This window comes from Hyla sarda, chromosome 6 (assembly GCF_029499605.1).
Source record: "Hyla sarda isolate aHylSar1 chromosome 6, aHylSar1.hap1, whole genome shotgun sequence".
Lineage (NCBI taxonomy): Eukaryota > Metazoa > Chordata > Amphibia > Anura > Hylidae > Hyla > Hyla sarda.
In genome coordinates, this window is record NC_079194.1 from 18546827 (window position 1) to 18571809 (window position 24983).

The 24983-nt window shown below is 45.2% G+C and overlaps 1 protein-coding gene across 1 annotated transcript; it reads right to left on the reverse strand.

Annotated features, from left to right (window-relative positions):
• Nucleotides 1-472: 472 nt before the first annotated feature.
• MYOC (myocilin) lies at nt 473-24606 on the reverse strand. The gene is made up of 4 exons (XM_056523250.1): nt 23991-24606; nt 8926-9006; nt 7380-7496; nt 473-1611 (listed from the first exon to the last, which is right to left on the reverse strand). The coding sequence occupies exons 1-4, from the start codon at nt 24526-24528 to the stop codon at nt 827-829; spliced, it is 1521 nt and encodes a 506-aa protein (XP_056379225.1). The 5' UTR covers nt 24529-24606; the 3' UTR covers nt 473-826.
• Nucleotides 24607-24983: the final 377 nt, after the last annotated feature.

The window sequence follows — 24983 nt, forward strand, 5'->3', positions numbered from 1 at the left end:
GCTAAAATCTCTGAGGTAACTGGCAATAAGTGTTACATTTTCCTGCAGCACCACCACAGGAGAAGTGAAGCATTACACAGTGCTCAATCACATCAATGGGTTGTATGTGTGTGTGCAGGAAACGGCAGGTCCTCCAGAGCGAGAGACGCTCTTTATATCCGCTCTCTACTCTAACAAAAGATGACTATAAACGGGGGGATGCTCCCTCAATATTAATTCAGAATTCCCTAATTGGGGGTATATAACAAAGTTTTCTCTAAAGTGGACAGCCCCTTTAAAAGGGGTACTCCACTGCCCCAGTGTTCGGAACATTTAGTTCCGAAAGCTGGGTGCGAGCCGCGGGGTCATGACGTCATGGCCACGCCCCCTCAATGCAAGTCTATGGGAGGGGGCATACGCCCCCTCCCATAGACTTGCATTGAGGGGGCGTGGTGTGACATCACAAGGGGGCACGGTCATGATGTCACGATCCCACAGCCTGCACGCAGCTTTCAGAACTACATGTTCTGAACGCTGAGGCAGTGGAGTACCCCTTTAAGAACACATTTATGACTTCCCTCTAGATTCTGCCTTCTGGCGGTTTCTTGTAATACCACAAACTACGCAAAGCTTTATTGTTCCCCATTTGCTCGAGAGCAAAGAGAACCTCAACGCAAGAAAGAACGATTTCCGGTGGCTAAAGCACAGATAATATTGGGAGAGGTTGTTCCTCTTAGTTTTTGCCTAAGCCAGGTGAGCTCATCCCTCCCTCTTAATGTAGCCCAGGCCACCTGGAAGTCTTCCCACCCTGCCCTTGTAACATATGGTCTTCCACTTCCACGTCTCTTCACATCTTGGACAGCCTGACATCGTAGGCCACCATGTTGTAATTGTCCCATCCATAAATCTTTTTCTCAGTTGGGTTGTAGTCCACCATGCTATTATAGCCATAGAGATTCTTAAAGGGGACGCTAAGCGCCTTCTGGACCCCTGTGTGGGTATCGAACGCGAAATTGATAGTGGTGGTGGGAGAGGAGTAGCTGGCCACCGTGTAGAGCGTGCCGCACACCATGAACGCATTGGCCACGGACGATTTCCTAATTGTGGTGTTCCAGCTCTGCTTCACTTCCAAGGTTGCGGGATCTAACCGTGAGATCACTATGGATCCCTTAGTATTCTCCGTGCTGTAGATCGCCCATAAACCCAACTCATCAACCGCCAGATCGATATCGGTATAGCCTCCCCAAGAATACGGGTATTTACCGTGAAACCCGGCGTCAACAAGTTCCTTCTGGATTGCCACGGTTTCTGTCTTGAAGTCGTACTTTACTATTATTCTGGATTTTCTACGTGCGTAGTAGATGGAGCCCTTGTATACCACGGCCCCATTGCTCTCCATGGAACGAGGCACGACGTATACTTTGGCGGGATAACCCTTTACTAACTGGTCAACATTCTCATACTCAAAAACCTGCCGGATGTCGGCTCCCACGGTATTGATCCTCCAGACGGTGTCCAGAGTGAATGGAGATACTGGTTCCGGGTCTCTCATCCAAACTCCATATTTACCAGCGATGTTATCTGCCTTTCGGAAAGTGGTAGGTTCTCCGACCCACGTAAGTTCACCGCATCCTGGAAAAGAGTTAGTATATACGTTATTTTTTTAATTTATTTTATTTTACCAATATATTTCTTAACATATTTAGATCCAATGTTATTGCAGAAAGTGAACTTAAAGGGATACTCTGACATCAAGAAAAACAGATAGAAAATGTGGAAGCATATAGCATTCCCTGGCTGTCTGGCCCAGTTCTAAAAACACCAAAAATAATTTTTTTTTTTTTTTTTTTTTTTTTTTTTTTGGTGTGTCTGTAGTCCTCTTCCTTGCCATGTCTGAAACAACACTTTTTCATTTAAGCAGTTGCTCAGTGTTAAAATTCCCATAATGCATTGCTTTCCCTCAGCTCCTCATCACAGCCCTCCCACCCTTCCTGCTGAACCTGCTGTATTCATTCTTCATAGGTTCCTTTGCCTGTGGCATTCTTAATCACAAGGCAGTATGCTATATACACATCTCATTCTTTACTTAGTATCCCAATAAAGATGTGTATATGCCAGTGAGATAGTGATGTAGTTGTGGGGACTGGTGATAGGTGATGACATTACTCATGGCTGCTCCTCCTCTCCTGTCAAATGACTATAAAAACCACCCATTTTGCAAAACCTTGCCTGTGCTCCACTGTCCCCCTCCTCCTCCAGTCCAGCCCCCACAGGGCTCACATGGCCTCGAGATGTAGGCACCACTCCAGTGCCCTGACCAGCCATCGTTTCCAACACATGTTGTAGGCTATGAAGCAGTGGAATGACGTTGTTCATCCTGTAATCCTGGCGACTGACTAATAATGTGACTTCCTCAAAGGGCCTGAGCAAACGCCAGGTGTCACGAATGAGCTGCCACTGGTTGACATTGAAGTTACACAGGGGAGTCCCCCTATCCGCTTGGATCATCAAGAAATTGGTGATGGCTTTTCTCTGTTCGTATAGTCGGGTGGAATTTCAACGTGTGTAAATGTTGCAAATCAGACTATGTTGGGGGATACCGTTCTGAAGCTGCAGCTCAAGGAGGGTGTGCTTTGTGGTGTACGAGTGGCTGAAGTGCATGCAAAGTTTTCTTCCCATTGTTAGGATGTCTTGCAGATGGGGGGAACACTTCAGGAACCGCTTGACAACCAGATTGAACATGTGTGCCATGCAGGGCGCATGGCTCAGCCTTCCCTGTCGCAGTGCAGACAAGATGTTCTTCCCATTGTCGGTCACCATGGTTCCATTTCCAGTTTTTGTGAAGTAAGCCATGATTCAATTTCTTGATTAATGACTGTGTGACTCCGTTCGCCAAGGCAAACCATGTGAAGAACAGCAATCCACCAGCGTGCCCTTGGGGCATTTTTATTAAAATTATAAATTTAAATTAATTAAAATGAATCTATTAAAATTAATAAAAATAATTTATTATTTAAAATTTTATGTAATGTGCCAGCATGAGGAGACCACATGGTGACCCAATGACACAGCCTGGAGGTGGCAGGAGCATAGGGAGACCATATAGTTGCAGAATGACCAAGCCTGGAGGTGGCAGCAGCAAGAGGATACCATAGGGCCTCACAATTGAAAAGATTAAAGATATATTTTCAAATTTAAATTGAAGATTTTAAATAAATTACCATAATATTTTTTAGGTAATTTCCCAGCAGCATGATGAGACCATAGGGCCTCACAGTTGAAAAGATTAAAGATATATTTTCAAATTTAAATTGAAGATTTTAAATAGATTACCATAAAATATTTTAGGTAATGTCCCAGCAGCATGAGGAGACCACATGGCGGCACAATGACACAGCCTGGAGGTGGCACCAGCATGAGGAGACCAAAATGTGGCAGAATGACCAAGCCTCGAGGTGGCAGCAGCAAGAGGAGACCATATGGTGACAGAATGACATAGCTTGGAAGTGGCAGCAGCCTGACTAGACCAAAGGGCCTCACAATTGAAAAGATTAAAGATATATTTTAAAATTGCATGTTAACATCCTCTGGATACTTGATGAAAAACTGCCACACCACAGAGTAGCTGATTTTCCCCCCAACAGTCCGCACTGACTGACTGCTACTGCCGCCGCCTCCAGGGACCCCTGTTCCACTACCTCCCGGGCAGGTAGGTTGCCGCGAAGCAGGTGGTCTACCCAGGGCACATTTTGCTCTAGACTTCCCACTGCTGCCACCATGCTGACTCCCAACCATGCTACCACCTTGCTGGCTCAACTGCTGCCTCACGGGCAACCTGCAACCCTCTTTTCCTGATGATAATGAAGCCCGTTCTGCACCTGGCTCCCAAGTGCGTTCGGCTTCATCATCATCATCATCATCGAGTTATGTCTGCTGTCACTGATGTTCTCCTCAGGTTCCTCAACAGTGTCTGCTTCAGGAGCCTGAATGCTCCCAACACCACCTACAACGCCACTCTCCTCATCACTACTTGCCCACCTAGCAAAGGAAGCGGGGGATGTCTCCTCCACTTCTTGGCTGGGCAGTAGCTGCTGACTGTCCTCTAGAAGATCGTCCTGACTAAAAATTGGAGCTGAACCCACTGCATAAGATACTTCGATGGGGGAGGGAACATCATAGGACAGAGGCAATTGGAGGACAGGGACTGCTCGTGGGCCATGTCAACTGAAGGTTGTGTCTGAGGAACCCACCGACTGTCTACTGGGGGTGTCAGATGTCACTTGTGAGGAAGTGGGTGACCGAGTGAACCAGTCAATGACAGCAGATGGGTTGTTGGTTGAGACATGATAGCTAGCTGATACCAGGAGCTCAGGCCTTTCGCTGCGACTCCTGCTGAGTCCTGACACTTGCCCCTAGTTTGCTGTGACCTCTGATGAATTTAGGCCTCTGCCACTCCTCTGTGCACGTCCTGGCACTTCTCTGCCTGACATACTTAGTGCGTATATGAGGGGAGTACAATATGCTCCACTATGCTTAAAACAGTATTTGTCTAGAACAGCAGCAGGTGTGTACTTTTGCCTGTCCTTTCACAGTAACTAGGTCCTTAAGAGTTTAACCGGAACAAAATGGTACACCACGTAGATGTACATATGTGGTATGCTCTTATGAGGGGAGTACAATGCGCTTAAAGCAGTATTTGTCTACAACACCAGCAGGTGTGTACTTTTGGCTGGCCTTTGACAGTAACTAGGCCCTTTAGACTTTAACAGTAACAAAATGGTACACCACTTAGATGTATGCACAGGTTAGACTTAATAGAGGACAATACGCTTTTAGTGCTCTACTCACCCTAACTGGCTGCCTACTATTAGCTTTTCAGTTGTTGTACACACCAGTGCTGCAGCACACAGTCGCTGTGTACTACACCCAAAATTGCACTCTCTCTCTATTTCATTCCCTTCCCTATAAGTGCTTCTAGGCTGCAATAGAACGCTGATGTGATTGGCCACAAGATGGCTGCCGATTATATAGGGCTGTGATATCACAGGGGTGACTGGTTGCTGACAGGCTGCATGCTGCATGTGATTCAGTCTCATTCTGCTGACCCTTGTTCCCGCCTTCCCAGCATTCCTTGCCCCATGATCTCACATGTGGATCTGCCATTTTAGATGCCCTGGAGCCTGGAACGCACTAAATGGAGTTTAACGTAACAATTCGCATGACCGAATCATGGCGATATTCGCATTCGTTGCAAACAGAATTTTTCCTGAAATTCATAACAAATTCGGATTCATCAGATTCGATTCGCTCATCCCTAGTCAACACAATAAAATCACTGATCGCAGTGGTGATCCGCATCAGCCAGGGACCCTCTGAGTAGGTATTTACTTGTGTCGAGATAGGGCCAGAAAATGGTGATTCTCAGGTATCTTGAAACAGTAGCCATAGAGGATTGGGCCGGTAATGTTTATTTTATAACCCAGCCTGAACTTTCTGTTATCTAAGGTCAATAATTAATGGGAATACTAATGGAACGATTAATACAAGGCGGCAATATTGTCCTATCGGGGTGGTGTGAGGAGGTGTGATGATATATGATGAGGTGTGATAATGTGTGATGATGTGTGATGAGGTGTGATGTGTGATGAGGTGTGATGAGATGTGATGAGGTGTGATGATGTGTGATGATGTGTGATGATGTGTGATGAGGTGTGATGATGTGTGAGGAGGTGTGAGGAGGTGTGAGGAGGTGTGATGAGGTGTGAGGAGGTGTGATGAGGTGTGATGATGTGTGATGATGTGTGATGAGGTGTGATGATGTGTGATGAGGTGTGATGAGGTGTGATGAGGTGTGATGATGTGTGATGAGGTGTGAGGAGGTGTGAGGAGGTGTGATGATGTGTGATGAGGTGTGATGATGTGTGATGAGGTGCGATGATGTGTGAAGAGGTGTGATGATGTGCGATGAGGTGCGATGAGGTGCGATGAGGTGTGATGAGGTGTGATGAGGTGTTATGAGGTGCGATGAGGTGCGATGATGTGCGATGAGGTGTGATGAGGTGTGATGAGGTGTGATGAGGTGCGATGAGGTGCGATGAGGTGCGATGAGGTGCGATGAGGTGCGATGAGGTGCGATGAGGTGCGATGAGGTGTGATGAGGTGCGATGAGGTGCGATGATGTGTGATGAGGTGTGATGAGGTGTGATGAGGTGTGATGAGGTGTGATGATGTGTGATGAGGTGTGATGAGGTGTGATGAGGTGCGATGAGGTGTGATGATGTGTGATGAGGTGTGATGATGTGCGATGAGGTGCGATGAGGTGCGATGAGGTGCGATGAGGTGTGATGATGTGCGATGAGGTGCGATGAGGTGCGATGAGGTGCGATGAGGTGTGATGATGTGTGATGAGGTGTGATGAGGTGTGATGAGGTGTAATGATGTGTGATGAGGTGTGATGAGGTGCGAGGAGGTGCGATGATGTGTGATGAGGTGCGATGAGGTGCGATGATGTGTGATGAGGTGCGATGAGGTGCGATGAGGTGCGATGAGGTGTGATGAGGTGTGATGAGGTGTGATGAGGTGCGATGAGGTGCGATGATGTGTGATGAGGTGTGATGAGGTGTGATTATGTGTGATGAGGTGTGATGAGGTGTGATGAGGTGTGATGATGTGTGATGAGGTGTGATGAGGTGTGATGAGGTGTGATGAGGTGCGATGAGGTGCGATGAGGTGTGATGAGGTGTGATGAGGTGTGATGAGGTGCGATGAGGTGCGATGATGTGTGATGAGGTGTGATGAGGTGTGATGAGGTGTGATTATGTGTGATGAGGTGTGATGATGTGTGATGATGTGTGATGAGGTGTGATGAGGTGTGATGAGGTGCGATGAGGTGTGATGAGGTGCGATGAGGTGTGATGAGGTGTGATGAGGTGTGATGAGGTGCGATGAGGTGCGATGATGTGTGATGAGGTGTGATGATGTGTGATGAGGTGCGATGAGGTGCGATGAGGTGCGATGATGTGCGATGAGGTGTGATGAGGTGCGATGAAGTGCGATGAGGTGCGATGAGGTGCGATGAGGTGTGATGAGGTGTGATGAGGTGTGATGAGGTGTGATGAGGTGCGATGAGGTGTGATGAGGTGCGATGAGGTGCGATGAGGTGCGATGAGGTGTGATGATGTGTGATGAGGTGCGATGAGGTGTGATGAGGTGTGATGAGGTATGATGAGGTGCGATGATGTGTGATGAGGTGTGATGATGTGTGATGAGGTGTGATGATGTGCGATGAGGTGTGATGATGTGTGATGAGGTGTGATGAGGTGTGATGAGGTGTGATGAGCTGTCCACCATGCCTCCTCCTTCCTGACACAAACAATAAATAAGGATAAACATATCTGTACCTGGTTTCCCCATCTTCTCCGAGCCTTGACTTTCTGGAAGCATCCGAGAGGCCGGCAGTGCTGTCAGCTCAGATTTCAGCTCCTGGTACCCGACCCCGTCCGCTCCCCAGCGAGATACTAGAATAGTAAAAGGAAACATTAAAAATGGAGCTAACTTTACAGAGCATCGTATCCTTAAAGGGATACTCCACCCCTAGACATCTTATCGCCTATCCGAAGGGACCCCCGCGATCTCCCTGCTACACCCGGTGTTCGTTTAGAGCGTTGGGAGCAGCAACGGAGGTTTGTGACGTCACGGTCACGCCCCCTCAATGCAAGTCTATGGGTTGGGGGCGTGACGGACGTCACGCCCCCTCCCATAGACTTGCATTGAGGGGGCATGGCCATGACATCACAAGCAGGGTGTGGCCATTACATCATGAGCCTTCGCCCCGCATCGCCAGTCATCCAGCACTGAGCAAAGTTTTCTCTGTGCACCGGATGACTGGGGTTCCGCAGCCGAGATCACGGGAGTCCCCATCGGTTGGACCCCGCAATCAGACATCTTATTCCCTATCCTTTTGATAGGGGATAAGATGTCTAGGAGCGGAGTACCAATTTAATGTAAATCTATCAGTTTTTACATTGTTTCTTTAAGCAACAAAGTTCGATGTACAACCGCGATGCCTTGACCTGAGCCATCGCTGCATGAATGCTGGGAATTTATCGACTAACATGCACCTGCAGAATTGTGCATGCTGTGTGTTCTTATTGTGTGCATTGACCTGTGCCGTAGTTATCATCTAATTTTACTCAAATTTTTTGTTATCTGCGCAAATTTGTCATTTTTCTTGTGCGTTTCCAGGGGCGTTATTAACAGATGCATTGGTTGGTGCGCTCAATCTATCACTTGTGAAAAAACTGTTTTTACACTGGCTGGCTGGCGTAGGAATGTGTGTAAGCTTTTTACTCTTATCTGCACTATCCAGGGGCTTTCTGCCATTTGCACAAATTTATGAAGTGGTTTGTGCAACATAAGAAATTTTACACAACAACTGGGAAAAAAAAAACAAATGGGTCCATATATTCAATGTGCACCAACTGAAGGTACCCAATGGTGCCTACAGTGGAGAATAGGGTGGGCTACAGGGGTTATTGTGGATGGGTAAGACCTATGTATACATTGCATTTGTCTGCTGTTGTGCTATACTATATACCTTACTGTTTGTTATGTTAAGCTTGTTTTTTTCTTTCTTTTATGCAATACAAAGTTAGTTTCAAGTTAGATTTGGGTCAGTTTTATTATTCTCTCAAAGATGTTGCCATCGGGATCCCACATCCATACCCTGGGTCAACCTGCCGAGCGCATAGAGTTAACAAGATTAAGGGACCATAGACATATAGGTGGACACCCCAAAATCCTGTTAGACCTGCATGCTACCTGACTCTCCGCAATGAGAATCGGCACCCCCAGAACTAAATATGGGTTACTGATTGCAGACCCAATATATCTAATCATCCTTATCTATGTCTAGATGGCGGAGATCCACATAGGCAGGTTACTTACATTCAGATGGTCCGCCTTTGCCTTGTCCGGAGGATGTCCTGGGTACTCCTCCATGACTCCCTGCGCCAGACAGTCCGACTCCTGGAAAATGAAAGAATTGCAAGGAATGAGAAAATCACTGGAATAACTTTAACTTAAGCAAATAAACTTTGCACAAAGGAGGATGTGAAATTCGGTAAATTATGACATCATTGTCACCTAATTAGTCATAATCATTTTTGGCTCAAACATCCTTCTTAATTGATCACAGAAATCTATTATATAATGTCTATGTACTGCATGGCCAACACTACTCATCGTAAGTCATATGGAATACTGTGTGCAGTGTAAGGTACACAGATATCTAATCAGCCAATCACATAGCAGGAACTCAAATGCATTTAGGCATGTAGACGTGGTCAAGACAGCATGCTGAAGTTCAAACCTAGCATCAGAATAGGGAAGAAACTTTGAAAGAAACAAAGAAACAATTTATCTCTATAAAGGGCACCATGGGGTACAGTATGGGATGATAGAAGGCCAGATCTCAGGTCATGCAGGAGAACATACACTCACTGGGCACATTATTAGGTACACCTTGCTAGTTCTGGGTCGGACTCCATTTATACTTTCTACATGGTGCAGCAAGCATTCCTCAGAGATTTTGCTCCACATGGAGATGATGACATCAAACAGTTCCTCTATATATACATGATGACATCACACAGTTCCGCCATAAGACATGATGACATCACACAGTTCCTCCATAAGACATGATGACATCACACAGTTCCTCCATATAGACATGATGACATCACACAGTTCCTCCATATAGACATGATGACATCACACAGTTCCTCCATATGGACATGATGGCATCACACAGTTCCTCTATATAGACATGATGACATCACACAGTTCCTCCATATGGACATGATGACATCACACAGTTCCTCCATATAGACATGATGACATCACACAGTTCCTCTATATAGACATGATGACATCACACAGTTCCTCCATATGGACATGATGACATCACACAGTTCCTCCATATAGACATGATGACATCACACAGTTCCTCCATATGGACATGATGACATCACACAGTTCCTCCATATGGACATGATGACATCACACAGTTCCTCCATATAGACATGATGACATCACACAGTTCCTCCATATGGACATGATGACATCACACAGTTCCCCCATATGGACATGATGACATCACACAGTTCCCCCATATAGACATGATGACATCACACAGTTCCTCCATATGGACATGATGACATCACACAGTTCCTCCATATGGACATGATGACATTACACAGTTCCTCCATATGGACATGATGACATCACACAGTTCCTCTATATGGACATGATGACATCTCACAGTTCCTCCATATGGACATGATGACATCATACAGTTCCTCCATATGGACATGATGACATCACACAGTCCATCCATATATACATGACGACATCACACAGTTCCCCCATATGGACATGATGACATCACAAAGTTCCTCCATATGGACATGATGACATCTCACAGTTCTCCATATGGACATGATGACATCACACAGTTCCTCCATATGGACATGATGACATCACACAGTTCTCCATATATACATGATGACATCACACAGTCCATCCATATGGACATGATGACATCACACAGTTCCTCCATATGGACATGATGACATCACACAGTTCCTCCATATGGACATGATGACATCACACAGTTCCTCCATATGGATATGATGACATCACACAGTTCCTCCATATGGACATGATGACATCACACAGTTCTCCATATATACATGATGACATCACACAGTTCCTTCATATGGACATGATGACATCACACAGTTCCTCCTTATATACATGATGACATCACACAGTTCCTTCATATGGACATGATGACATCACACAGTTCCTCCTTATATACATGATGACATCACACAGTTCCTCCTTATATACATGATGACATCACACAGTTGCTGAACATCCATGATGAGAATCTCCGGTTCCCCCACATCCCAGCGGTGATCTATTGGAGATCTGGTGACTGTGGAGGCCATTGGAGTCCAGTGACCTCATTGTCCTGTAGGAGATGATGTCATGTGACCTCATTGTCCTGTATGAGAAGATGTCATGTGACCTCATTGTCCTGTATGAGAAGATGTCATGTGACCTCATTGTCCTGTATGAGAAGATGTCATGTGACCTCATTGTCCTGTATGAGATGGTGACATGGGGGATTATCCTGCTGGAAGTATTATCAGAAGATGGGTCCACTGTGGTCATAAAGGGAAGGACATGGTCAGTAACAATACTCAGGTAGGTTGTGGTGTTTATACCAGGATCAATTGGTACTAAGGGGTCCAAAGTGTCCAGAAAATGTCCCCCACACCATTACACCCCCACCAGCCTGACCCTGATACAAGGCAGGATGGATCCATACTTTATGTTGTTTACAGCAAATTCTGACCCATCTGAATGTCACAGCTGGAATGGAGATTCCTCAGACCAGACAACGTTCTTCCATCTTTCATTGTCCAGTTTTGGTTCCTGTGTGAATTGTAGCCTCAGTTTTCTGCTCTTAGCTGATAGGAATGGCACCTGGTGTGGTCTCCTGCTGCTGTAGCCCATCTGCTTCAATGTTAGACACATTGAGGGAGATTTATCAAAACCTGTGCAAAGGAAAAGTTGCCCAGTTGCCCATAGCAACCAATCAGATCACTTCTTTCATTTTGCAGAGGCCTTGTTAAAAATGAAAGTGGCGAGCTGATTGGTTGCCATGGGCAACTGGGCAGCTTTTCCTTTGCACAGGTTTTGATAAATCTCCCCTATTGGGTGGTTAGAGATGGTATTCTGCAGCCCTTGGTTGTAACCTGTGGTTATTTGGGTTTCTGTTGACTTTCTGTCACCTCAAACAAGTCTGCCCATTCTTCTCTGACATCTGGCATTTACCTCCACACAACTGCCACTCACTGGATATTTTCTCTTTTTTGGACCATTATCTGAGATGGTTGTGTGGAAAAATCCCAGTAAATCAGCAGTTTCTGAAATACTCAGCACCAATAACCATGTCACATTCACTGTCACTTTGTATGGAGGTTTCTACTTAAAGGGGCACTCTGCCGGAAAACATCTTATCCCTTATCCAAAGTATAGGGGATAAGATGTCTGATCATGAGGTTCCCACGCGATCTCTGGGCCCGCAGCTTGAAGCTTCCAACTTTGTGATGTCATGCCACGCCCCCTCCATTCATGTCTATGGGAGGGGGCGTGACGGCTACGTAGTAGCCGTCACACCTCTTCCCATAGACATGAATGGAGGGGGCGCAGCGGCTGTAGTGGCCAGTCATGGAGTGGAGATCGCTCCATGCACCAAATGACTGGGGTGCCACAGCGGATAGGGTACTAGGGTACTTGCCCGGAAAACATCTTATCCCCTATCCTTTGGATAGGGGATGAGTTGTTTTCCGGCAGAGTACCCCTTTAAGGATTCTGTACAAACCTTTGATTGGGATGATCTCGGCATGCTACGTGGTATATCGTATTATAGAATAGCGTTGCTAATATGGGGGAATATGGCACCACAGGAGCGGTGGTGAGTAAATGCCCCCTCAATACGTGTCATCGTCACCGGACCACTAGACAGTATACAGTATTAGCACTTGACTATAGATACAGAGATAACGGACATGGATGACGTTTCATTACATAGAAGCTGTCAGATTCCTATCGGGATGTTTGGCATAGCCAGGATACATGAGGCGGGAGTCAGGTGACCGTCCTTACGCCATGCACCTTCTATTACGAGGGTCTTAAATGTACCCCTTGACACCCTCCCGGGCTGTGGACTTGTACAGTTATTATCAGGGACTATAAATTCTTTGCCGACACTGGATATGGCCTCAGTCCCGTCTCAGGTTACTGCTCTTTGCAAACCTAATGAATACGTTGTCACCTAAATAAGACCAGAGAGAAGGTCGTGATCTTTTGGACGTAACCCTCAAGGGGGTAAAACCAATGGGGTAATATAAATAAACAGGTCAGGTGACTCAAAAGGCTGGCGAACTTCAAGTCCTCGGAGCCGACTAGCTGTGTTTTGGAAATATCTAAAGAGTCAATATAAGAAAATACAAGGAAATCCAATGCAAATGAGACGTATACTCTATGGGGGAGATTTATCAAAACCAGTGCAAAGGAAAAGTTGCCCGGTTGCCCATAGCAACCAATCAGATCGCTTCTTTCATTTTGCAAAGGCCTTGTTTAAAATGAAAGTAGCCATCTGATTGGTTGCTATGGGCAACTGGGCAACTTTTCCTCTGCACAGGTTTTGATAAATCTCCCCCATAGTATATGTATATTGATAATATGTTTTATGCTATTTTTACGCAATTACGAATCACCCGAAAAATGTAGGAACAGCAAATGGACTCTTATTTTTTATTTTTTTATATGCATTGATGTGCACGTAAATAATCTGTATGACCAATAATGTATACACAGTCAGGGCTGTATTCACCACTAGGCACTTGTGGGCCTGTGCCTAGGGCAGCAATGTTGAGGAGGGGCAACACTTAAAGGGGTACTCTCGTGGAAAACTTTTTTTTTTTTTTTTTTTTTTTTTTTTAAATCAACTGGTGCCAGAAAGTTAAACAGATTTGTAAATTACTTCTATTAAAAAATCTTAATCCTTCCAGTACTTTTCAGGGGCTGTATACTACAGAGGAAATGCTTTTCTTTCTGGATTTCTCTTCTTTCTGTCACGACCACAGTGCTCTCTGCTGACCTCTGCTGTCCATTTTAGGAACTGTTCAGAGCAGGAGAAAATCCCCATAACAAACATATGCTGCTCTGGACAGTTCCTAAAATGGACAGCAGAGGTCAGCAGAGAGCACTGTGCTCGTGACAGAAGAGAATTCCAAAAAGAAAAGCATTTCCTCTGTAGTATACAGCCCCTAAAAAGTACTGGAAAGATCAAGATTTTTTTAATAGAAGTCATTTACAAATCTGTTTGGTTCACACTACGTTTTTGCCATACTGTTTTCAATCCGTTTTTCTAAAGAAAACCGTATGGCAAAAAACCAGATGGAACAGTATGGAAAAAAGTAAACCGTATGCGTTTTTAAACAGTATACTGTTTTTTAAAAGTGCATACAGTTCCGTCAGTTTTTATAGGAAAAAAATCCATACGTTTTTGAAAATTTTGTCCATTTTTAATGGGAGGGGTCTTGGGTGGGGACTTTAGGATTCAAATGCGCATGTGCAAAGTAAAAACTTATACGTTTTCCCGTATGGAACCGTATACATGTGCGTTTCCCATTGACGTCCATGTTAAAAAAAAAACGTATGCGGTTGCAGTACGGTTTTTAAACCGGAGACAAAATCGATTTGGGTCACAACTGCTGCAAATTTTACCTGCAGATTTGCAGCTGCCCATTTATTTACATTCAGTGTATAGGGGGGAGATCTACGATAAATTCACAACAAAATCTACATGTAACTCAGGCAGTTTTTAGAATATTTGGACAGATCCCCATGAAATAATTCCGAGCCGCAGCTGGGAGTTCTCTGCAGTCGCTCTGTGACTGCCGCCGGCGGGCGCATCCGCAGCGTAAAATATTTTGCAGATGCCCTGTGTGGGACCCTACCCTAATGGGGTGTATTCAGTCCAAGTGCCTAGAGCTATAAATTCGGCCCGGGGCACAGTACTCTATGTACTATATAGGCAAACCAAGCATGGCCACTGGTATCAACCAATTGTAAGGGCAGGATATTAAATAGGACTATCCTCATTGTATTCTGTCTGGTGATTTTTTATATGGTCTTTGGGGTCATACTTAAAGGGGTACTCTGGTGGAAAAATCTTTTTAAAATCAACTTGTGCCAAAAAGTACTCTCTGCTGACACCTCTGTCCATGTCAGGAATTGTGCAGAGCAGGAGAGGTTTGCTATGGGGATTTGCTCTTACTCTGGACAGTTCCTGACATGGACAGAGGTGTCAGCAGAGAGCACTGTGGTCAGACAGAAAAGAAATTCAAAAAGAAAAGAACTTCCTCTGGAGCATACAGCAGCTGATATGTACTGGAAGGATTGATTTAAAGGAAAACTGTAAGCCCGTTCACCAACACTAAACCTTAGTGTGGGTGAACAGGAGTCCAACCAGGGGTCACTTACTTAAATATGTCCAGTAGGTCCTGAGATATGTCCCCCAGAAGATCCCCCTGCTAAGCCCCGCAGTTGGGGGGCGGGGCTTAGCAGGGGGTGGGGATTCATTGGCTCAACTTACATATTCATTGTCTGTGACTCCATATCCTAGTGAAGTGGGGTCACAAAGACCTGCCCCCTGTGAAGCCCCGCCCCCACTGCGCGATTCACCTCATTCAGCAGTGGATCTTCTGGGGGACATATCTCAGGACCTACTGGACATATTTAAGTAAGTGACCCCTCGTTGGACTCCTGTTCCCCCGCACTATAACCTAGTGTATAAGGTTTAGTGTGGGTGAACAGGCTGACAGTTTAAAAAAAAAAAAATTCCATTGGAGTACCCCTTTAAAACTGAGGTTTTTTTTTTTCACATGAATTCATCTCAGATTATCTCAAACTTTGACGTGGACTGAAGATGGAAATGTGAGAGACGCCCGCGGGTAATCTGCCTTCTTTGGATTTCTATGGGAAACATATGGGAGAATGTGCACATGGTTTTCTGATGAGGATTTTTCCAACATGAATTTGAAAATCAAAACATCAAGAATTGACAAGTTTTTCCTCTTAAAGAATGGGACATCAAATTCTGACTAGAATAAATCAATAAACCAATATTCCCCCCCCCCCTTCCCACAGAAAACAAGAATAGAAACCCCTTGTCTTCCAATTTAATAGAGTTTAAAGGGGTACTCCAGTGGGAAAAAAAAAGTTTTCTTTAAATCTACTGGTGCCAGAAGTTGAACAGATTTGTAAATTGTTTCTATTTAAAAGTCTTAAAGGGGTACTCCCGTGGAAAACTTTTTTTTTTTTTTCTTTTTTGATCAAATGGTGCCAGAAAGTTAAACAGATTTGTAAATCACTTCTATTAAAAAATCTTAATCCTTACAGTACTTTTTAGGGGCTGTATACTAAAGAGAAATCCAAAAAGAAATGCATTTCCTGTGATGTCCTGGCCACAGTGCTCTCTGCTGACCTCTGCTGTCCATTTTAGGAACTGTCCAGAGAAGCATATGTTTGCTATGGGGATTTTCTCCAGTTCCTAAAATGGACAGCAGAGGCACCATTTGATTTAAAAAAAAAAAAAAGTTTTCCACGGGAGTACCCCTTTAATCCTTCCAGTCCATAAGTACTGAAAGGATTAAGATTTTTTAAATAGAAATAATTTACAAATCTGTATAACATTCTGGCACCAGTTGATTAAAAAAAAAAATAAAAAAATTCCACTGGAGTACCCCTTTAAGCCTGCATGCTTAAAGGGGTAGTCCAGTGGTGAAAAACTTATCCCCTATCCTAAGGATAGGGCATAAGTTTGAGATCGCAGGGGGTCCGACCGCTGGGGCCCCCTGCGATCTCTCTGTACGGGGGCCAGGCTCTCCGGCCAGATAGCGGGTGTCGACCTCCGCACGAAGCGGCAGCAGACACGCCCCCTCAATACATCTCTATGGCAGAGCCGGAGATTGCCGATGGCATCGCTTCGGCTCTGCCATAGTCTTGTATTGAGGGGGCGTGTTGGCCGCCGCTTCGTGCGGGGGTCGACACGTCCCCTTCGCGCTGGCTGTCAGGGCCCTGTACAGGAGATCGCGGGGGGCCCCAGCGGTCGGACCCCCCGCGATCTGCAACTTATCCCCTATCCTTAGGATAGGGGATAAGTTGTTCACCACTTGTTCACTACTGGACTACTCCTTTAAAGAGGTAATCCAGCTTAGAAAATAATCCAGCTTAGAAAAATATCAGATAGCAGGAGATCCGACCGCTGGGCCCCCCCACAATCTCTTACCCGGCACCCCTGCTCCTCACCCCCTTCATTCATTTCTATGGGAGACCCAAAGTGCTGTACTCTGGTATATGCGGCTCTCCCATAGAAATACATGCGGTGGTCGACACAGCTGCAGGAGGAGAGCTGGGGCCCCGTACAGGAGATGGAGGGGGGTTGTCCCAGTGGTCGGACATAATTTAGAGGGCCCGTCCTCTCACCCGCTGACCCCCACACTCTCTGTGACAGCTGCACTTGATGTCCTGTCAAACTGAAAGCATGTAGAGGCGCATTCTTTCAGAGGTCAGTCTGAAGACCACTGCTGCAGATGCTTTGATAAAGGTTTTTTTTGCACCATCAAATACTCATTTTGCAGCTTTAAAGGGGTACTCCGGTAAAAAAAAAGAAAAAAAATTCATCTCAACTGGCTCCAGAAAGTTAAAGGGGTACTCCGCTGCTCAGCGTTCCGAATGCTGGAGTCGGGAGCTCGTGACGTCATAGCCCCGCCCCCCTCATGACGTCACACCCCGCCCCTCAATGCAAGTCTATAGGAGGGGGCGTGATAGCTGTCATGCCCCCCTCTCATAGACTTGTATTGAGGGGGCAGGGCGTGACGTCATGAGGGGGGCGGGGCTATGACGCCACGAGCTACAGACTCCGGATCCAGCATTCAGAACAGTTTGTTCCAAACGCTGAGAAGCGGCGTACAGAGACCTACGATGGCCCCGACATACGATAATTTCAACATACAATGGCCTCTCAGAGGCAGCATCACCATACGATGCTTTTGTATGTCGGGTCCATCGCATAAACGACTATACGGCAGCGCAGACTGCTTCAGCTGCCACCGGATAGCCGTTTACGGTGCCCCGTGTGCTCCGCTGATGATCACTTACCTGTCCTCGGGGCTCCGGCGCGTCCTCTTCGGGATCCCCTGCATCGTCGGCGCTCTCCATCGTCGTCATCACGTCGCTGCGCACGCCATCCCATCATCCAATAGGAGCGGCGTGCGTAGCAACGTGATGGCGGCAATGGAGAGCTCGGATGCCGGGGAAGCAGAGGCCTTGCTGGAGCGTCGGGGACACCCCGGGGACGCGGCGACAGCGATGGACGGCGACATCCAGGGCAGCGGTGACGAGTGGTGACGGTCCGGAGCGGCGGGGACAGGTGAGTACAACTTCCTCTACCAGTGGTCTTCAACCTGCGGACCTCCAGATGTTGCAAAACTACAACTCCCAGCATGCCCGGACAGCCGTTGGCTGTCCGGGCATGCTGGGTGTTGTAGTTTTGCAACATCTGGAGGTCCGCAGGTTGTAGACCACTGTCCTATACTTTACATTGCACGGATCCCTCAACATGCGATGGTTTCAACAAACAATGGTCCATTTGGAACGGATTACCATCATATGTTGAGGGACCACTGTACTCCTTTAAACAGATCTGTTAAAGGGGTATTCCAGGAAAAAACTTTTTTTTATATATCAACTGGCTCCAGAAAGTTAAACAGATTTGTAAATTACTTCTATTAAAAAAATCTTAATCCTTTCAGTACTTATGAGCTTCTGAAGTTTAGGTTGTTCTTTTCTGTCTAAGTGCTCTCTGATGACACCTGTCTCGGGAAACACCCAGTTTAGAAGAGGTTTGCTATGGGAATTTGCTTCTAAACCGGGCGTTTCCCGAGAAACATGTCATCAGAGAGCACTTAGACAGAAAAGAACAACTCAACTTCAGCAGCTCATAAGTACTGAAAGGATTAAGATTTTTTTTAATAGAAGTAATTTACAAATCTGTTTAACTTTCTGGAGCCAGTTGATGTATTAAAAAAAAAGTTTTTTCCTGGAATACCCCTTTAAGTACTTCTATTAAAAAATCAATACTTATCAGCTGCTGAAGTTGAGATGTTCTTTTCTGTCTGACCACAGTGCTCTCTGCTGACACCTCTGTCTGTCTCGGGAACTGCACAGAGCCAAAGAGGTTTGCTATGGGGATTTGCGCCTACTCTGGACAGTTCCTGAAAAAAGTATTGCAATGAAAATTCTTCTTCTAGGTTGGGGGTCCACTTGAAGAAGAAGATGCTGTAATGGTCCAAGTTCTAAACAAATCTATTAAAGGGGTACTCCGGCCCTAAGACATCTTATCCCCTATACAAAGGATAGGGGATAAGATGTCTGACCGTGGGGGTCCAGCCGCTGGGGACACCCGCAATCTTGCATTCGGCAAGATTCGTCACGCCCCCTCCCATAGACTTGCATAGCGGGGGCGGGGGGGGGGGGGGGGGGGTGACGTCACACGGGGGCGGAGTCAGAATCAACTGGTGCCATAAAGTTAAACAGATTTGTAAATGACTTCTATTGTACACTACAGAGGAAATTATTTTCTTTTTGAATTTCTTTTTTGCCTTGTCCACAGTGCTCTTTGCTGACACCTCTGTCCGTTTCAGGAACTGTCCAGAGCAGGAGAAAATCCCAAAGGCAAACCTATGCTGCTCTGGACAGGTCCTGACATGGACAGAGGTGTCAGCAGAGAGCACTGTGGACAAGTCAAAAAAGAAATTAAAAAAGAAAATAATTTCCTCTGTAGCATACAGCTGCTAAAAAGTACTGGAAGGGTAACGATTTTTTTAATAGAAGTAATTTACAAATCTGTTTAACTTTCTGGCACCAGTTGATAAAAAAAAAAAAAAAGTTTTCCACCGGAGTACCCCTTTAAGCGGTCTTTTCGAAGAGGTTTCCCTGTCATAGTTTTACAATGATACAATCATTTAAAGGGGTACTTCACTGGAAAACATTTTTCTTTTTTTTTAAATCAACTGGTGCCAGAAGGTTAAACAGATTTGTAAATTACTTAATCCTTCCAGTACTTATCAGCTGCTGTATGCTCCACAGGAAGTTCTTTTCTTTTTTAATTTCCTTTCTGTCTGACCGCAGTGCTCTCTGCTGACACCTCTGTCCATTTTAGGAACTGTCCAGAGTAGGAGCAAATCCCCATAGAAAACCTATCCTGCTCTGGACAGTTCCTAAAATGGACAGAGGTGTCAGCAGAGAGCACTGTGGTCAGACAGAAAGGAAATTAAAAAAGATAAGAACTTCCTCTCGAGCATACAGCAGCTGATAAGTACAGGAAGGATTAAGTAATTTACAAATCTGTTTAACTTTCTGGCACCAGTTGATTAAAAAAAAAATAATGTTTTCCACCGGAGTACCCCTTTAACCCCTTAAGGACCAAGGACGTACCGGTACGTCATTGGTCCTTCTCTTCTGATATAACGCGGGGTTACACAGTAACCCCGCGTCATATCATGGCGGGCCCGGCGTCATAGTGAAGCCGGGACCCGCCTCTAATAGCGCGCAGCGCCGATCGCGGCGCCGCGCGCTATTAACCCTTTAGCCGCGCGCTCAAAGCTGAGCCGCGCGGCTAAAAGTGAAAGTGAAAGTTCCCGGCTAGCTCAGTCGGGCTGTTCGGGATAGCCGCGGCTAATCGCGGCATCCCGAACAGCTGACAGGACAGCGGGAGAGCCCCTTCCTGCCTCCTCGCTGTCCGATCGCCGAATGACTGCTCAGTGCCTGAGATCCAGGCATGAGCAGTCATGCGGCAGAATCGTTGATCACTGGTTTCTTATGAGAATCCAGTGATCAGCATAGAAGATCAGTGTGTGCAGTGTTATAGGTCCCTATGGGATAACAATGATCAGTGTGTGCAGTGTTATAGGTCCCTATGGGATAACAATGATCAGCATTAGAGATCAGTGTGTGCAGTGTTATAGGTCCCTATGGGATAACAATGATCAGTATAAGAGATCAGTGTGTGCAGTGTTATAGGTCCCTATGGGACCTATAACACTGCAAAAAAAAAGTGAAAAAAAAAAGTGAATAAAGATCATTTAACTCCTCCCCTATTAAAAGTTTGAATCACCCCCCTTTTCCAATAAAAAAAAAAACACAGTGTAAATAAAAATAAAAATAAACATATGTGGTATCACCGCGTGCGGAAATGTCCGAATTATAAAAATATATCATTAATTAAACCGCTCGGTCAATGGCGTGCGCGCAAAAAAATTCCAAAGTCCAAAATAGTGCATTTTTGGTCACTTTTTATATCATTTAAAAATGAATAAAAAGTGATCAATAAGTCTTATCAATGCAAAAATGGTACCGTTAAAAACTTCAGATCACGGCGCAAAAAATGAGCCCTCATACCGCCCCATACACAGAAAAATAAAAAAGTTATAGGGGTCAGAAGATGACAATTTTAAACGTATTAATTTTCCTGCATGTAGTTATGATTTTTTCCAAAAGTCCGACAAAATCAAACCTACATAAGTAGGGTATCATTTTAATCGTATGGACCTACAGAATACATATCAGGTATCATTTTTACCGAAAAATGTACTACGTAGAAACGGAAGCCCCCAAAAGTTACAAAACAGCGTTTTTTTTTTTTCAATTTTGTCGCACAATGATTTTTTTTCCCACTTCACCATAGATTTTTGGGCAAAATGACTGACGTCATTACAAAGTAGAATTGGTGGCGCAAAAAATAAGCCATCATATGGATTTTTAGGTGTAAATTTGAAAGAGTTATGATTTTTTAAAGGCAAGGAGCAAAAAACGAAAATGCAAAAACGGAAAAACCTCCGGTCCTTAAGGGGTTAAGTCTTGTTGAACAAAGTCCTCTACATATCTGACAGTAGCTAAATAGGATCCAGATGTCTGAAGATTTGGCCTAAAAACCTTAGGGAGATAATTGAATTTTCGGGTCCCGTTTTGTGCTATGACGGATTAGGTTTTATTGGTTTTCAGACAGTTTTATTAAGTCTGAAATTTAGTATTTTTAAGCTGTCCTTTAGCTTATACCTAGTAGCTCTAATTTATGTAAAATAGTCAACTATTAGGTTCTGGGGCAGTGGTCTTCAAACGGTGGACCTCCAGATGTTGCAAAACTCCAACTCCCAGCATGCCCGGACAGCCAACGGCTGTCCGGGCATGCTGAGAGCTGGAGTTTTGCAACATCTGAAGGTGCATAGTTTGGAGACCACCAGTCTAGGGTCTTTCATACTGTAATATTAGTCCAGAAGAACTTATTTCTCGTTGACATTAAAGGGGTATTCCATGAAAAAACTTTTTTTTTTTTTTATATCAACTGGCTCTAGAAAGTTATACAGATTTGTAAATTACTTCTATTTAAAAAAAAATCTTAATCCTACCAGTACTTATCAGCTGCTGAAGTTGGGTTGTTCTTTTCTGTCTGACAACAGTGCAGTCTCCTGACACCTCTGTCTGTCTCAGGAACTGTCCAGAATATGAGAAAACCTCTCCTGCTCTGGACAGTTCCTGAGACAGACAGAGGTGTCAGCAGAGAGCACTGTGGTCAGAAGAATGAAGAGCCTTAAAGGGGTACTCCGGTGAAAAACAATTTTTTTTTTCATATTAACTGGAAACCGGAAAGTAGATTTGTAATTTGCTTCTATAAAAAAAAAATATATCTTAATCCTTCCAGTAGTTATCAGCTGCTGAAGTTGAGTTGTTCTTTTCTGTCTGACACCTCTGTCTGTCTCAGGAACTGTCTAGAGTAGCAGCAAATCCCAATAGCAAACCTCTCCTGCTCTGGACAGTTCCTGAGACAAACAGAGGTGTCAGCAGAGAGCACTGTTGTCAGACAGAAAAGAACAACTCAGCTTCAGCAGCTGATAAGTACTGTTAGGATTAAGATATTTTTTTTTAATAGAAGTCATTTACAAATCTGTTTAACTTTCTGGAGCCAGTTGATATGAAAACATTTTTTTTTCACCGGAGCACCCCCTTAAGGCTCTTCATCCTTCTGACCACAGTGCTCTCTGCTGACACCTCTGTCTGCCTCAGGAGGAACTGTCCGGTGCAGGAGAGGTTTGCAATGGGGATTTGCTCCTACTCTGGACAGTTCCTGAGACAGACAGAGGTGTCAGCAGAGAGCACTGTGGTCAGAAGAATGAAGAGCCTTAAAGGGGTACTCCTGTGAAAAACAATTTTTTTCATATTAACTGGCTCTGGAAAGTTATAGATTTGTAATGTGCTTCTATTAAAAAAAAATCTTAATCCTTCCAGTAGTTATCAGCTGCTGAAGTTGAGTTGTTCTTTTCTGTCTGACAACAGTGCTCTCTGCTGACACCTCTGTCCGTCTCAGGAACTGTCCAGAGTAGCAGCAAATCCCAATAGCAAACCTCTCCTGCTCTGGACAGTTCCTGAGACAGACAGAGGTGTCAGCAGAGAGCACTGTTGTCAGACAGAAAAGAACAACTCAGCTTCAGCAGCTGATAAGTACTGTTAGGATTAAGATTTTTTTTAATAGAAGTCATTTACAAATCTGTGTAACTTTCTGGAGCCAGTTTATATGAAAAACATTTTTTTCATTGGAGCACCCATTTAAGGCTCTTCATCCTTCTGACCACAGTGCTCTCTGCTGACACCTCTGTCTGTCTCAGGAACTGTCCGGTGCAGGAGAGGTTTGCAATGGGGATTTGCTGCTACTCTGGACAGTTCCTGAGACAGACAGAGGTGTCAGCAAAGAGCACTGTTGTCAGACAGAAAAGAACAACTCAACTTCAGCAGCTGATAACTACTGGAAGGATTAAGATTTTTTTTTAATTTTTTTTATATAGAAGTCAGTTACAAATCTGCATAACTTTCTGGAGCCAGTTGATATGAGAAAAAAAAAAGTTTTTTCATGGAATACCCCTTTAATGTCAACGAGAAATGAGTTCTTCTGGGCTAATATTACAGTATGGAAGACCCTAGACTGGTGGTCTCCAAACTGTGCACCTTGAGATGTTGTAAAACTCCAACTCTCAGCATGCCCGAACAGCCGTTGGCTGTCCGGGCATGCTGGGAGTTGGAGTTTTGCAACATCTGAAGGTCCACAGTTTGAAGAGCACTGCCCTAGACAGTAGGGTCTCCAAACTGTGCACCTTCAGATGTTGCAGAACTCCAACTCTCATGCCCGGACAGCCGTTGGATTAAGATTTTTTAAAAGAAGTAATTTACAAATCTGTTTAACTTTCTGGAGCCAATTGATATGAAAAATTTTTTTTATTTTTTTTCCCCGGAATACCCTGGAATACTTTAAGACTCACCTTGTCTGGAAGGTATCGGCTGATCTCTATTCCGAGACGTCTCGTCCACCTGAGGACATTGCTTCTGCTGCGCCTTTTCTAGCCTCTCGGTCAACCTCTGTTTTTCCTCTTCCAAGGAAGACTTCTCCTTCAGGAGGTCGGAATAAGCCATCTCCAGGCTTCCCCTCTGACTTTCCCATTCATCCTTCTCCAACCTCAGCCTTTGCACCTCAACCTGAGCGTGTGCGGAAGACTGGGACGAAGACGTCGACTCTCCGGTTGCTTCACCCCCCAATAACCTGTTGACCACCTTCTCCAATAAGCTCAGCCGGGTCTTCGTTGCGTCCGTCTCTTGCCTGACGGCAGCGTTTTCCCGTTGCAGCTCCCTGATGGCCGTCATTGCTTCTCCGGGTTCTGTGCAGGTGCCTTCCCTCGGGCTGGGAACCGTGAAGGTGTAGGCGCATTGCCCTTGGCGATCGTTGGCTCGTCGAAGTTGGGGACTTCCTTGCGCCGCACAAAACAGAAGCGACATCACAATAGGAAGGGTGAGGGGCCCCATTGTGGTAACTTAGTAGGGGGTGAGAAAAAAAAAAAGCAACGTTTACGACAAAAGTTCAGAGTCGAATATCACAAGGAAGATTTTCTGCTCCACGTCAAACTATTCCGAGCTGCTCTGTCTTGAGGGACTCACCTCGACATCTCATTTATACACCCAGGATGGAAGAGGGGACGGTGTAGGGGGGCGGGCTGGGAAGAGGAGGATAGATAAAATGACAGGAATCTTCTAGACTCCCGTGTCTGAAGTGTGGAGTGACACCATGCCTGGAGCCGGCTCATGTTGCAGCTACTCGCTGTTTGGCGGTTGCTGCTCTCAAGAAACCTAAATCAACATGAAAACAGCCCGAGCTAAGATTGAGGAGAGAAAGGGTTAAATTACCAAGCGCAGGGGATTTCGGCAGGAATTCTTAATATGAGTAGTTGCGGAACACTTCAGAAAAGGTTTATTGGAATCTA

Coding starts and splice junctions, on each gene's coding strand:
- MYOC (XM_056523250.1), bottom strand. CDS start 24,528: ATGGGGCCCCTCACCCTTCCTATTGTGATGTCGCTTCTGTTTTGTGCG. Junction 9,007..23,990: donor GCCGATACCTTCCAGACAAG/GTGAGTCTTAAA, acceptor TTCATTTTCCAG/GAGTCGGACTGTCTGGCGCA. Junction 7,497..8,925: donor CAAAGGCGGACCATCTGAAT/GTAAGTAACCTG, acceptor TTACTATTCTAG/TATCTCGCTGGGGAGCGGAC.